Below are 16,434 nucleotides of genomic sequence, written 5' to 3' on the forward strand. Positions count from 1 at the left end.
ATATCTTATTCTTATCTGTATTTCTTGAAACTGCACTATCGGTTAGGGGCTTGAAAGTAAGCATTTCACAGTAAGGTCTACCTACACCTGTTGTATTTGGAGCATGTGACTAATAACATTTGATTGTTATATAAGACCATCTCGTCATTATATAGAGTATCTCTGGTTGAGTGCGTGGTCGCCACAGACAGAACAATGAGACAGATATTTCACCGGATGCATAAATGTGAAGCATCCGCTTGGCATTTCCACTCACTACCATGGAGGAAGGCCACTGACCGGCAGTGGGAGAAGATGGAACAAGATGGAATTTGGCCTACATTCTGCAAATTTTCTCATCGATGAAACATTTAATTTCAATACAGTTTGTGTTCCCAAAACTAACAACTGTTATGAAAAGAGTAGACTACGTTTTGTAGACTTTGCCCTTTGAAAAAGTTTTAGAAAATCGCAATTTTTAGGAGTGCAGAGGCGAATTGAGTTATTGCAAACGCACACTTCAGAGTAGGCGTCCCCTAACGGAAATATGCAGATGATGCTAGATCGCGCCAATAGGATCTCGCTAGATGTCTGCCCACTGACTCAGTTGTTCCCGTTGGAAATGTGGACTGTGGTCAATCTTGGTTTAGTTACAAAAATATTTGTTGTTACAAAAATATTTGTTGTCACCATCAGCGAATGATACATCATTGGTCGCCATGCATAAACACCCACTTCCTCATATTGCAGCTCTGGAGGTTTGTCTCTCCGCCCCTTTCTTTGTGATAGACATATTTGACAAATAGCAATGAATAAATCGAACGAAGAGTAACTCCTTCATTTGACAGGCACAGCCGTGGACCAATCAGTGATCTACTGGTGCTGCCCTCTAACAGACCGAAAGCTACCTGAGCAAGTCCTACTTTGTTTATGTCACATAGCTAGCTAGCTACATAGCTTGCTAACTGACAGCTTCAAGAGTGCTGTTTTCTTACGAACGTTCGCTACACCGATGCATACATTTCTGCCGTAGAAGTTAAATCTAGATGTACAGGATCTGGGTTTGATCGGTGGCAGGGCTGAGATGTTTTGTTGAATGAAGGAGCGAACGCCCTGGTGCCGTTAGGAGAATGAACTCCATCACCGGTCGGGATCACCCTGTCAACTCTGGAGCTTCATCTTCTCGAGCCTTGCACGTTGAGCTCACATCTCAGCAGGTAAGGACAAACACCCGTAATTCGGTGTTTATGTAGATTATATGCGTATTGTCCTGTATTGTTACGTTGCTGTGTGTCAGCTGCAAGATGAATACAACAGGCCTGCAGAGTGAGCTAAGCTAACTAGCAAGCTAACGTTAGCTCAGCTGACTTCTACAGCTCTCTTGAGTATCCAGACAGCTCTAACTTCTAATCCTTAGTCCGTTACATACAAAGTTGTATTTAATAACAATATACATGTGCAAACGTAAGATATTGTTAGCTATCTAGTTTGCAAGCTACAGAGACGATGATAAATAGCCAGTTTAGTTAGACCTGGCCTGATACCGGGGCACCACTACAGGAATTTGGTCACCTGACTTATGAACTAGTTACAGGACAGACCCTTCAGTCTGATGCCCAAGGTCTTTGCACAAGTTATTATGAATAAGTCCTCAGCAACCAGCTTGGCCCTAATAGGACTGAAACCACATCAGACATAGCTATACATCTACAGCTCTCAAAATGCACCTTTACCTGCAAGCCCTTGCACTTCATATGACCAAAAAGTGGTCTTTCAGTGGCCAGTTTATTAGGTACACCACCCCGTTCATGAAAATAGTTTGCTCCTACAGACCGTGAGTCATGTGGCATAAAGCAGGCATCGAGGCATTCAGTTACTGTTTGATTAAATGTTAGGATGGGCAAAACAAGTGACATAAGCGGCTTTGAACGTGGTATGATCATCGGTACCAGGCGTGCCAGTTCTAGTATCTCAGAAACAGCTGGCCTCCTGGGCTTTTCAACGCACGACGCTGTCTAGGATTTACCAAGAATGGTGTGACAAACAAAAAATATCCAGCCAGCGGTAGTTTTGTGGGCAAAAATGGCTCGTTGATGAGAGGTCGAAGGAGAATATCAAGAATCGTGCAAGCTAACATGGCGGGCCACAAATAACGGCTCAGTACAAGAAGAAGTGGCTCAAGTGGCGACTCGGTCACCAACACTGGACAATTTGAGGAGTGTAAAAACATTGCAGATGCAAAGTTTTGTAACAGAATAACAGCACAAACCGTCATCACCAAACTTTGCATCTGCACTGTTCATCAACTAAATATGTTTTTGTAGAATCTTCTGTGGAAATTAAGTTGTCAATGTGCGTATATGGTTTGTTTAACTTTGCAATCATTGGTTTTTGTTTGACATGCATTTTAAAGTGAAACATCTGAGTCTGTGTCACTCTGTTACCATGGAACTGCCCCTATTCTAACATGTTTTTATTTCATTTGGAGTACAGTAGGATACACCCAGGCCTACTACTTTATTATGTGGTCATTGTGCAAAGGTTCAGAGCTAGATCGTGACCTGCGTGCTAAGTTCTGTCCCTTAGAGTAAGAACTTATGATCCATGAAGAAAAACATTGTCTGTTTTGACTGCTATGAAATGGGACCATTGAAAGTAAAGGCCACTGAAACTGTAACACCAACATTTGTAAACATTTACAGTTCTCTGTCAAACAGCCCGTATTGTAACGATGCTTCGTGGGCGACTGTTGTCATTGTGTTCAGAGGGTCCCTGGTTCGATCCCAGGTTGGTGCAAGGAGAGGGACAGAAGTAATACTGTTAAGTTTTGGCTCCCGAGTGGCACAGAGGTCTAAGGAACTGCATCTCAGTGCTAAAGGCGTCACTACAGACACCCTGGTTCGAATCCAGGCTGTATCACAACCGGCCGTGATTGGGAGGCCCATAGGGCGGTGCACAATTGGCTCAGTGTCGTCCGGGTTTGGCTGGTGTAGGCGTCATTGTAAATAAGAATTTGTTCTAAACAGACTTGCCTAGTTAAGTAAAGGTACAAAAAAAATACACCTGGATGGACTCAACCATTTACCTTCACAGCACGATGACTATGGCCGGGACAATAGCACTATCACAACACTCGTTAGTATCGTGGCAAGGAAACAAAACACAAAGAAGATCTAACTTCTTTAGGAAAACAGCCCGAATGGTGGAAACAAACTTACGTTGTCATCCAGAGTCACATTTATTTATGTCCCAAGCTAAAGTACACAATATTTTACGTAGAACAGGTTTTTTAAGGACCAACGAGTTTGGTCTGCTTGGTGTTTTCATTTTTGCCATGGGAAAAATATTCTGGTACTGGCATTGTCCCAGCGCTAAAGATCACCAGTTGGCCTAGTAGGTAGATTATATGTTCTGCTGGAGACCCTATTTGCTCTCATAGCTACAAATTAGCTCATTCTGAGAAATGTCTTCTGACATTTTTGTGGGGGGAAAAAGCCTTTGCTGAACAAGCTGTGTTTTTGTTTCGAGGGCCTTAATCTTTTAGGGAATCCCATGACTTCGATTTATCCCTAATGCCTGTGGTGGTGGAAGCTCAGTGTGGGTTGCTGGAGATTGAAGAATGCAGATCAGGTGAAGGCCGGCCGTTGACATAAAGTCCTGCTGCTTCTCTGATGCTGCTGCCCGGAGGGGCCCCTCTTTTTATGAGTATCGTGTCATGTCCCATGGTCGTTCTCTTGACTTAACCACTCTCAATTATGAGGTCTTTTCTTTTGAGCCATTTTTTTTTTGAGATTCAGTCATCTGTGGGGGAAAAAAAGTGTTCAGTTAGCCTATCTTTTTTTGATTGGACATAACTGAGCCTTATTCTTAAAGCGGCTTCCTTTTATTTTATGCTCAGTTTTTGAAGGATGGATTTTTTTTTGACTGATATCCAACCATGGTGATGTTCTGTACAAAGAGTTTTTGTGCATCAATGGTACGCTGGCTTGAGCTTTAGTTGATTAAACTGTGACTCTCTTGTGTATGCAAGGCTTTTGTAATGGAAACGCACAGTGAAGTCAAAACGTGAACTCTGGTTTCAAATGGAACTCTCGTCTGCATCTGTGGTCAGTTATTCCCGGACGTGAATCATTCCATAAAATGTATTTTTTGGGGGTAAATGTTTAACCAGATACTTTAAGTTATCTCAAACTGACCCACCATATTCTAAAATTACAGTTTATTTTTTAACTTGAGGATGTACAGCAGGGTTCCCCAATAGCCAGGACACATTCACCACCCCCCCACCCCCAAGTTTTCAGAGCAAAAAAAAGTTTGGGGTCACTTAAAAATGTCCTTGTTTTTTAAAGAGTTCCTCTGTCCAGGGTCTGTGTTCTTTTGCCCATTTTAATATTTTATTTTTATTGTCCAGTCTGAGATATGGCTTTTTCTTTGCAACAAGGCCAGCATCCTGGAGTTGCCTCTTCACTGTTGACGTTGAGACTGGTGTTTTGTGGGTACTATTTAATGAAGCTGCCAGTTGAGGACTTGTGAGGCGTCTTTCTCAAACTAAAACACTCATCTTACTATTCTGGTTAGAGCCAGTTTGCATTGTTCTGTGAAGGGAGTGGTACAAGACCTTCAGTTTCTTGGCAATTTCTCACATGGGATAGTCTTAATTTCTCAGAACAAGAATAGACTGATGAGTTTCATAAACAAGTTATTTGTTTCTGGCCATTTTGAGCCTGTAATCAAACCCACAAATACTGATGCTCCAGATACTCAGCTAGTCTAAAGAAGGCCAGTTTTAGTGCTTCTTTAATCAGAACAACCGGTTTCAGCTGTGCTAACATATTTGCAAAAGGGTTTTCTAATGATCAGTTAGCCTTTTTTAAATGATAAACTTGGATTAGCTAATATGACATGCCATTGGAACACAGGAGTGATGGTTGCTGATAATGGGCCTCTGACACCTATATACAGTGGGGCAAAAAAGTATTTAGTCAGCCACCAATTGTGCAAGTTCTCCCACTTAAAAATATGTAATTTTTATCATAGGTACACTTCAACTATGACAGACAAAATGAGAAAAAAAAATCCAGAAAATCACATTGTAGGATTTTTAATGAATTTATTTGCAAATTATGGTGGAAAATAAGTATTTGGTCAATAACAAAAGTTTATCTCAATACTTTGTTATATACCCTTTGTTGGCAATGCCAGAGGTCAAACATTTTCTGTAAGTCTTCACAAGGTTTTCACACACTGTTGCTGGTATTTTGGCCCATTCCTCCATGCAGATCTCCTCTAGAGCAGTGATGTTTTGGGGCTGTTGCTGGGCAACACGGACTTTCAACTCCCTCCAAAGATTTTCTATGGGGTTGAGATCTGGAGACTGGCTAGCCACTCCAGGACCTTGAAATGCTTCTTACGAAGCCACTCCTTCGTTGCCCGGGCGGTGTGTTTTGGATCATTGTCATGCTGAAAGACCCAGCCACGTTTCATCTTCAATGCCCTTGCTGATGGAAGGAGGTTTTCACTCAAAATCTCATGATACATGGCCCCATTCATTCTTTCCTTTACACGGATCAGTCGTCCTGGTCTCTTTGCAGAAAAACAGCCCCAAGTATGATGTTTCCACCCCCATGCTTCACAGTAGGTATGGTGTTCTTTGGATGCAACTCAGCATTCTTTGTCCTCCAAACACGACGAGTTGAGTTTTTACCAAAAAGGTCTATTTTGGTTTCATCTGACCATATGACATTCTCCCAATCTTCTTCTGGATCATCCAAATTCTCTCTAGCAAACTTCAGACGGGCCTGGACATGTACTGGCTTAAGCAGGGGGACACGCCTGGCACTGCAGGATTTGAGTCCCTGGCGGCGTAGTGTGTTACTGATGGTAGGCTTTGTTACTTTGGTCCCAGCTCTCTGCAGGTCATTCACTAGGTCCCCCCGTGTGGTTCTGGGATTTTTGCTCACCGTTCTTGTGATCATTTTGACCCCACGGGGTGAGATCTTGCGTGGAGCCCCAGATCGAGGGAGATTATCAGTGGTCTTGTATGTCTTCCATTTCCTAATAATTGCTCCCACAGTTGATTTCTTCAAACCAAGCTGCTTACCTATTGCAGATTCAGTCTTCCCAGCCTGGTGCAGGTCTACAATTTTGTTTCTGGTGTCCTTTGACAGCTCTTTGGTCTTGGCCATAGTGGAGTTTGGAGTGTGACTGTTTGAGGTTGTGGACAGGTGTCTTTTTATACTGATAACAAGTTCAAACAGGTGCCATTAATACAGGTAACGAGTGGAGGACAGAGGAGCCTCTTAAAGAAGAAGGTACAGGTCTGTGAGAGCCAGAAATCTTGCTTGTTTGTAGGTGACCAAATACTTATTTTCCACTCTAATTTGCAAATAAATGAATTAAAATCCTACAATGTGATTTTGTGGGTTTTTTTTCTCATTTTTGTCTGTCATAGTTGAAGTGTACCTATGATGAAAATTACAGGCCTCCTCTTTTTAATTGGGAGAACTTGCACAATTGGTGGCTGACTAAATACATTTTTGCCCCACTGTAGGTATTGTATTTCTGATCAATTTGCTGTTATTTTAATGGACAAAAAATGTGCTTTTCTTTCAAAAACAAGGACACTTCTGAGTGACCCCAAACTTTTGAACGGTAGTGTAATATACATACATACATACATACATACAGTACCGGTCAAAAGTTTGCACACACCTACTCATTCCAGGGGATTTCTTTATTTTTTACTATTTTCTACTTTGTAGAATAATAGCGAAGACATCAAAACTATGAAATAACACATGGAATCATGTAGTAACCAACAAAGTGTTAAAATCTAAATATATTTAAGATTCTTCGAAGTAGCCACCCTTTGCCTTGATGACATCTTTGCACGCTCTTGGCATTCTCTCAACCAGCTTCATGAGGCATAAAAGACTGTAAAATCATGAGGAAATCAGCTCAAATTGATTCTAATTTAGTAAGTCTGTTCCCAAGTATTCCCATGCATAAATACAGTATATGCGATCATATCCCAATGTAATCAAGGTTTGAAATTATTCTGTTTTGGTCAAATACTATATCTCTTTGGGATTCTTGTGGTCAATGTGTCAAGTACAAATGATTTATAACTACCGACCATCCGCTCAAGGAAAAATAAGCTCACGGCTGAGTGTTATTGGGGACCCCTGATGAACAGTAATGACTGCTATATGACATTGTGTATTCTGGTTGGCTGCTACTGTATGTTTATCCTGTGTGAATTAGGCCAGTTCATTGGTAACAGTTTTGTAAATTGATATGCATCAATTTGGATTGTGTAACAAGATGAGACTCTTGAAGGTGTTAATACAATTGTAAAGGCATTGAAACGGACACATTAGGCTTTCGAACTGCCTGGCAGTTCCCCATTGTTTTGGGCAGACCATTTAAAATGTTCTCTCTCCTGCTCGCTATCCCTGACTCTCCAGCTCTGCCTCTATATCTCTTCTATTTCTCCTCTCTTTTTTTCCTGACTATCTCACCGTCTGCGTCTCTCTCCCTGACAGAGGCGGTTACGTCATCTCAGAAGCATTGCAGCCCGCAACATTGTCAACAAGAATGGCTCTCCACTACTGGACACATATTTTACACTTCATCTCTGCTTAGAGGACCGGATATCCAGAGGTCAGTACTACTGTACAGTACTACTGTACAGCACTACTATACAGCATGCTGTCTCTGTAAGACAGTGTACTAGGCTACTGCACTAATACCCCTTTTATACTACTGAGCCCAGTCCACAGTACAAATAGACTTAACATGTCTTTGGGCCTGAATCCAAACTAGTTCTGTGCACATAACTAAAGTTTTTTAGCAACTCTTCCATTGACATGATTGCATGATTTAACCAAAAGCCACGTTACCATGCGGACATCTCATGTTAGACTTCGGCCCTTGGTGCCAGAGTCCCCTTTAGGTCTAAATGTTCAGCGTTAAGGTGGACTGCATTACTCTCAATAGTGGGAGAAAGGTCAGAGTCCCATTACGCTGTGTGGTTAAATGCGCAAGGGTTTGGTTTGTTAGGGGACGCTGATGCCACAGTAAATGTGGTCTTTCACTTTGTTTTAAGGACAAATCATTTCATTATAAGTCAATGACCAACAATGACCCAGATCAAGGCTAAACCTCACGGCTTACTGTTGTCAGGTAATCCTAGAAACGTTTGCTGTGCAAACCCTTTAATAGGACTCCTCCCATCATTGTAGTCCTGAAAGGAGTTGCATCCTCACAAGTGTTGTTTGAGCTTTTGTGTGTTTATTCATTCTCTGCTTGAGAAAGCTTTCAAGTAAATCTAACCTGGCTTTTCTCCTTCCCTTGCAGACTTTTACAAGAGTGAGGTCATCCGAGATTCATTGGTGAGTGTCGTTGTTTGAAAAAAAAACAAACACGTGTTGGCCAGGGCCTCCTGGCCTCACAAAAATTGACCGTAGCATCAGCTACGGAATGTCATAATCAATTATGTCGTATGCTTTGTCTGCTCACATCTGTGGAGGCACACTACCGGTTATAGGCCTAGTTATATTCCGAAGACTCATGAATTGAAACAAGTCCTAGGCCTACCCAGTGCTTGTAAATTGGGAGGTGCCATAACAAAAAGTGACTGCGAGAGGGGAGTGACCTGGGGTGCTCTGAGGTACTGGAATGGACAAAAAAATAGAAGTCACCTTTATAATTAAGCAGGGCATGCATATCATCACATTTATCTAGTGGCATAGAGTATTAGAGTAGAGGCGCTTACAGAAGTAGCATTTTTTTTGTACTTGGGTCTTTTTATAAACATATTTCATGCAATTCTATGTCATTTTATGACTGGAGGCTTCAGCATAATCTTTTTTAATAACACACAAATGATTGAAATGACAGGCTACTTTGACATTGCCGAACTGAGAATCTGAGATCAATAAAAAAAACAATCAGTAAATTATAGTCCTAGAAAAGCTTTCCACTTTCACTGACTCACCCAATGATGTGCAGCTCACTAGCCAGCAATGGCCGATACTCTTGTGCCAAAGCCTGTCTCTCTTGTTTTACTTTGTAAAACAATGTTCACTCAATAGGCCTATTTAGACAGAGTAATAATTACTGCGCCCATTTCAAAGCTTCCTTGTCTAGCAAAGGTTGTTCAACCTTTGGTAAATGTACAATTTTGCAGTTTTTTTTTTATCTGGGAAATGTATTTTGAATGCAAACCAGTCAGGGTTCAGGCCTGGGCACAGCACTATTACAGCAACCACTTTAGTTAACAATGTTCTTGTCAATGCTTTAGACACTAAAATGAAATGTTTTGTTTGTGGACCTGTCAAAAGCTTTTGACACGGTTGATCATGCTATTTTATTGAAGGCCTGATCTCGGACGCCTGTTCATGGTATCTTAGTGACAGAACTCAGGCCATCATTAAGTCCAATTTCTTGAAGTACATAAAGGTGTACCACGGGTCGATTTTGGGACTTGTTCTCTTCACTATTTATATAAATATCATTGGTCAATCTGTTAAAAATGGTCAACTTCCACTATATGCGGATGACGCTATTGCCCCGACTGTTGATCTGGCTGTGTCAAAACTACAGTCAGATTTTTATAGCTTTGCAGGAATTTATTTGTTGTTCCAATGACTTTATTTATTTCTTTTGTACGTAGAGGTACCGGATCCGGCCAAGTAGGTTCCTGAATGAAACAGTTCAAAACGGAGAGGTGCCGGGTTCTGTTCCGACGGTGTCCGGCTTGATTTTAAGCGCTGGGCCTACCCCTGTCCTAGCTTCTGCGCGCTCACAACGTGTGTGTGTGTGGTGCATGCGGAAGTGTATACAGTGGTCACTTTCTCCAGTGCTGCTGTGTGGAAAGAGGGCATACTTCCTCCACTGCCGAATTGTGGAGGAGTAGTGCCTGACAGTCAACACATGGACTCAGGCCAGCTGCCTTGATGTTTGTTTCTAACAGAATCAAGTCAAGTAGCCTACCTTTCACTTTCTCTCCGTCAAAACATCAACTGCTGATGTTACTTAAAGTAACCTGACAGAAAGGGAGGTTTTGATTGATCCGCTTTGAGCAGACAAGTGTCCATAATACTTGTTTGTTTGGTTGGATGTATTGATGTTGCAAATATCAGCCACACCAGGATTGTGGAGCTCTCTTCCTGTCTCCTCAGCTTCACAGAGGGCACAGCACATGGGGTTTACTGTTCGGTCTCTCATTGACAGCTGTAATAGGATGCGTGTGTGTAACAAGACCAAGACAACAGGAAACAGTCAATGTCACTGCACTAATAGCATGCACTAATCTCTTTCTTTGTGTTGTCCCCCAGTCATATAAACAAACAGGAAGGTGGGAAGCAGACTTGTAGAAACACACTGTATGAGAGAAGGTGAAACAAATAGGCTTACATCAACATCAATGAAATATGACCACAAGCTTCCATTGTTCTCTTTCTCCCTGTAAACGTGTTCATAGCAGGGCTGGCATTGTGTTCTGAAAGATGTCATTCAGTAAAATCAGATACTGCTGATGGTGTTCTCAACTATAGTGCTATTAACGCAACTTCAGTTGGTAGTTTCCATATTTTTGGTTTCCTCATTAGCGGGGAAACGATTGTCCTCACCGACTGTTAGATTTGGTCATACACCCTATGTGCAACAACAGCTGCTACTCGCTCCCATCTCTGCATGGAGATTATTCAGTCTATGATGAATGCAGCCAAGTATAGCAGACCATTACTAACCGGCTAAATGCAGAGTCATGAGCTGGCCTAAGCTATTTTCCAAGCCTACCTTTCCTTTACTCTCTCTAGTCTATAATGCACTGCAGATGAAGCTCATGATCATGTCTGGCAGAGATCAGAAATCTGCTTTTGTGTTTAAAAACATCAGCATTCCTCTTTGTGACCTTTGCTTTCTAGTGTTCTGGTCTGTTTCCCCTTTGTGGTCTCTCGTCTGTCAAAGGAGGCTGCTCCTTTCCGCCTGCTCTTCCTGTTATTATGTAGAGGAACATTGCGCACGGTACACTACCCCCCCCCCCCATCTCTAGGCCTTTCCCCCATTTATTTCTGTCGTTTTTCTCCCCCTCTCCACTTCTGGCTTTGTCAATCCTCCATTTTACAAACAGTTTAAGATGATCAGTTATATATCGTTCTGCATGAAGGCAGATGGGTAGGCTCTTTGAATGGTGGGAATGGGCTTCTTTGTACAGTAGTGTATGACACAGGATAGACCGACAAATGTCAGGGAGTCCAGGGACCTTGTCTTCCCAGCAGGCAAAATGTGGCATGTGACGTCATAACATTGCAACCAGTTTTGCCTGCTGGGTTTGAGTAGCTCAGAAATCAGTCTGAAACCTAGGTACCTATAGTGTTTTGTTGGACAAGCCAAGCCTTTGTGACGACAAATCGCCTCGAGATATTGAAGTTGGATTTGTAAATATTTGGTCAGACTTTTGTAAGTGGGACAACAATTACATTACAGTTAAATTAACATCCTGGTTCCGCACCATTTTGTGTGCTCGAGTCACTTTCACACACCCTACTGACACACATGATTTGTCATTTGAATCGTTCAAATGTGCCTCTCAACCTGTCACAAAATCGGGAACAAATTAAACACTTGGTTGTTTTAAGACGCAATATTAGTTGAACTTATCAAAACTTTGCAACCCAGTGGGATCATTCATTCAGCTGTCTCATCAATTCTCTTGTCCTGTTTTTTACAGAATCCAACATGGCGGAGCCTGGATTTTGGCATGCTGCCGGACCTCCTGGACACGTCTGTGTCCTGCTTTGTGGTGAAGATCTGGGGCGGCCGAGAGGAACAGTTCATACTTCTCATAGAGTGGAAGGTCAACCTGGACGGGCTTAGATACACAGGGCAACAGGTCAGTGGAAACAACATACGCTCATATAATGTAGGCTGCTTTGGGATGTATGCTGACCAGCATACATGCATGCTTTCCTCTGATCAGAATACAGTACAGTCTGCAGTCATATAGACAATAACAGCCTCTCTTGTTTTAATACAGACTAAATACCACTGCTTTGTTCCTTCACAGATCCGCTCCAGGAATCCAAATGAGATCATATTTGGATTGAATGATGGCTACTATGCAGCTGACTTTGATCATAAGGTACTACTGACTTTGTTCCAGAAATTCTGTCCCTAACATAGACTATAGACATTCTGTTGTATAATTAGTTTTTGCGTATTTGGTTTGTTGTTGTAATGTGCGTATTTCAGGACCACTCTGAGAGGAAGAAGAACAGTTTACTCCAGGTGGACCAGAGTTCAGTGAGGAACTCCTACAGTGTCTTCTCTCTGCTGAGGTGAGACGGACTGTACCCGCCAAACATTCCCACACATAAGACACTGGACAGTTAGTATCTCCCAAATGACAATATGTCCCGTTAGCCTCTTGGCTAGTACTTTCTTTGGCTGCCCTTCTCATTACCAGGAGCACCTTCCTTTAGCTGCAAGAGAAGATTGGAAATGCTAAATATACTTGTGGGGAACATTCTCTACTACTGTATACGTCACATACTTTTTTGTCACTGTATACATTCCCCACGTTGTCCATAAGATGGCGCCAGGAAACTGCCTCAAATGCCTTTGTAATCATGAGGCAGTTTTTTTTTTCTCCCAAGTCACTGAGAGCTGCCAAAAATCCAGTCTGTAGTGTGTTTTCTTGGACATAACAGGAAATGCATATGGAAGGCTTTAATCAAGTTAGTCAAATAAAGGCACTCTCATCGTTGGCAATGTCTAACAATGTAACAGATGGAGAATTCCATTCGAATTATCAGGATGGGTGAAAACTCGCTTTGGTGATGAAATTTCACTTTTTATTATTGTTCATGTTAATTATTATTAATGTTCTGAATTGTATAGTGGGGTCTTTCTCTAACATATCACTAACATTATATCACAAAATGTGGATTTGTAACCAATAATAAGCAACGGAAATGCTTGTGTCACGCTCATTGCTCCGTTGATTTTTTTGTTGTTGTGAGAAATCGAAAAGTAACAGGAATTTCGCGTTAATAAGAAAAGCGTATATGAAAATACTACATGTTGTCTCAAAATCGATATGTATCCTACCACCTATATTGTTCAATGTCATCTGGATTCGAGAGTAATGATGATGAGTTCAACGGTGAGCCTGTCAGTTAGCCACAGTTCTTGCACAGCAGCCAGTCTAGCTGACGCAATATTATTATTTATCTGATTACTGATCACTTTTTTCCCCTCTGGCCTCCATTGAATTATTCACCCTTATTTTGGCCATTTTACCAGGGTAGAAACTCCATTAGCTTTTAAACAGATTATGATAGAGACATTACGTTTGGACCATAGGTTTTATTAGATGATTATCTACACAATTATATATTATTTTACCCAATGGACCACAGATGCTGTACGTTTTTGGGTGGACACCCTTACATATTAGTGATTAATGGTCTTTCATAGCTCTTTATTCCACAAGAGGGCAGCAAATGATAATTTTCTAAAACCATTGTCAATTCAGCAGGGAGGCATGTTTCCAAGTGCGGTTTGCTCCATGTTGACAAACCACAGCTCTGTTGTCCTATATTTGAATGTGGCGTAATGTTAACACTACCTACAGGGTTTGCGCAGAGCTTGCCTTGGGGAACACCACAGTTAATTAGCTCTAGCTACATTTTATGACCCTTTTAGACTGCAATGTACAGGGGGGCACAATGTTTTGAACTGTTAATTAATCACAATTTTGTTTAGTTAGGCAGCATTCATCATAAGTATCTTCCTCAAGTCTTTACTCTTTCTGTTGAATCAGATGATTCAATAATAAAATATAAACATTCCTAGTGTTATGCATCACTCCTCACCCCAGCTTGAGGTGAGCTGTACAGTTTTGGGGTGGAGATTCCTCCAGCCCTAAGGGCTTCCTCTGGCTGATGACTGTTCTGTGTCTTCGCCTTACTTTGGGAAGAGAAAATGTCCTCCAAGTTGCGTGAGTGATCTATTTCCTATGGGCTCTGCTCAGTCCTGCTCTCTCCATCTCTCTATCCCGGTGGGGTTCTGAGGAATTTAAAGCAGCTCCATTGACTCCCTCCCTCTCCTTCCTGGGCCTGAGGCTGAGGATCCTCTGCAGGCCTGGGGCCGGGCTTATAGAGGCTGATATGATGGGGCTCATTGACTCCAACATGACCAAGGTCAGGGGTTCCCAAACATTTTTTGTCCTGCGACCCCATTTTGATATCAAAACGTTTTTGTGACCCCACCATGTAAGAAATATGATGTAATCCATGGTCATTGTTTCCTTTTTTAATTGGGGCTATGACAGCCTGTTCCAAATGAGCCTGACAGTACTTTTGACAGTATTTCAAGCCAAGGGAAGTCTGGTTTGAAGTGGCTGAAATGCATCAGAAAGGTATTGGGAAGTTCAGAAGATCATCAGGCAATAATTTGTATGATCTTTTGTGTAAAAATCATAATTTTTTGTAGCTTAAACAGCCTCCTCCATTTTGCCTCAGTGTGAGCCAGGCAGTGAGCAGCACTATCACAGGAATTGCTGTGATTCTCCTCTACAAGAACACTTGATTGACGATGTAAATTTGCCACTGTCGACTAGACCCTGGTTTGACGGCACCCCTAAGCCTCCTATTCCACGTCGTGTTTTTGTGTGGGAACACAACATTTTTGGATGGGCAGGTAGACTGAGGAGGGGGGAGCCAGGAAGAACAGCCAAAATATTCACAAGGACCTGTAGGGCATAAGGAGGGAAGAACCAGGTAGAACGGCCAAGATGCTCCTGGAACCGCTGATACAGGGCAGGGATTGTTCTGCCATTGAAAACCTTGGGCGGGCTACCTAAGCGTTTCTTCGGGACACCTATCTCCAAACAGTGTTTAAAAATAAATAATTTTTTAAAAATGTATTTATTCATAATGGAAAAACATTTTCAGTGTAAACTTAAGTAAAAAAATACTAATATTGACATATTATTAGAGAATATGTATCTTTGAGAACTAACAATCACCCAAATAAAAGCTAGCTAAGACAGTCAGTGAGAATTGAAAATTCCCCTAATAATGCATTTAGCAGTACGGATTTTACTATTATGTTTGTGTAAAATAACACAACATTAGCCATGGCAAAATGCATAGAATTGCAGGTAATTATCTATAAAACTGCAACATGTTCTCTCAGCTCCATGGCAGAGTATGTAGAATTGCAGGAAATGTGCTTTAAAACTGCAACATGTTCTCTCACCAGCATGGCAAAAAAAAAATCTATCACTCCCCCTGCCTTCTGTGGTACTATTTAGTTAACTTAACAATCAATGTCTCTGAAACTTTCTCATGAGCCATTTGGCTCCTACAACTTCACTCTGCCAGCTTCCCTTCCCGCCTTCACTCTCCCCTCGCTCTTACTCTGTGGTTATATTAGGGGTAACTTCTACTTACTCTCCCTCTTGGTGTAGAGTACACAGGGGTATAGGGCCTTGGGGTATAGGGTGATCTGATTGGATCAGAAGTAGGTTTGGATGGTGTTCAGATGACTGAGTAGCGTTGGGATGTTGACAGACTGTGGAAGCGAAACGAGGAGATGAGAGGGGCTATATGTATCCAGCAGTCTGTTTGGAGCGCTGTCTGTCAGCAGACTATCAGGTTGCCTTCAGTTTATCATGGTTTGACGCCTATTTTTCTTTTTTGTCCTGGTAATGTGTTTTTCAACATTAGGCACAAGTGCCCTGGGTGGAAATTTAGGCCCTACATATCTTTCATTGAACAGATGAGCCACAGAATTCAAGGCTCTTAACACAGATTTATGTCAGAGGAATATTTTTCCCCTCTATCAATGCCACATGTTGTTCTTTCCCTGTATTCTCAGATTATTTCTCTCACTGGCCTCCCTATACAGTGCCTTCAGAAAGTATTCACACCCGTTGACTTTTTCCACATTTTGTTGTTGCAACCTGCATTTTAAATGTATTCAATGTATTAAATGCCTGCACACAATACTCCATAATGTCAAAGTAGAATTATATTTCAAGGTTTACAAATTAATACAAAAATGAAAAGCTGAAATGTCTTGAGTCAATAAGTATTCAACCTCTTTGTTATGACAAGCCTAAGTAAGTTCAGGAGTAAAAATGTGCTTAAGAAGTCGTATAATAAGATGCATGCACTAACTCTGTGTGCAATAATATTGTTGAACATGAGTTTTGAATGACTACTTCATCTCTGTACCCCACAAATACAATTATCTGTAAGGTCCCTCGTCAAGCAGTGAATTTCAAACACACATTCAACCACAAAGACCACTTATTGGTAGATGGATAAAACAAATTAAAAAGACATTGAATATTTTAGCAAGTTATTAATTACACTTTGGATGGTGTATAAACACACAGTCACTAGAAAAGGTCAGGCGTCCTTCCTAACTGAGTTGCTG

General features: G+C 41.6%; 1 protein-coding gene across 2 annotated transcripts in view; it reads left to right on the top strand.

Annotated features, from left to right (window-relative positions):
• The first annotated feature begins 851 nt into the window (after window positions 1–851).
• LOC139418271 (UV radiation resistance-associated gene protein-like) overlaps window positions 852–16,434 on the top strand; it is a 133,844-nt gene continuing 118,261 nt past the window's right edge. For both annotated transcript variants that reach the window (XM_071167604.1, XM_071167605.1), the window contains exons 1-6: window positions 852–1,196; window positions 7,524–7,641; window positions 8,338–8,372; window positions 11,717–11,878; window positions 12,053–12,127; window positions 12,238–12,323. In XM_071167604.1, coding sequence (XP_071023705.1) covers window positions 1,110–1,196; window positions 7,524–7,641; window positions 8,338–8,372; window positions 11,717–11,878; window positions 12,053–12,127; window positions 12,238–12,323 — 563 coding nt within the window. In that variant the 5' untranslated portion in view covers window positions 852–1,109. The remainder of the gene's footprint in view (window positions 1,197–7,523; window positions 7,642–8,337; window positions 8,373–11,716; window positions 11,879–12,052; window positions 12,128–12,237; window positions 12,324–16,434) is intronic.

Source organism: Oncorhynchus clarkii, chromosome 10, assembly GCF_045791955.1.
Source record: "Oncorhynchus clarkii lewisi isolate Uvic-CL-2024 chromosome 10, UVic_Ocla_1.0, whole genome shotgun sequence".
Lineage (NCBI taxonomy): Eukaryota > Metazoa > Chordata > Actinopteri > Salmoniformes > Salmonidae > Oncorhynchus > Oncorhynchus clarkii.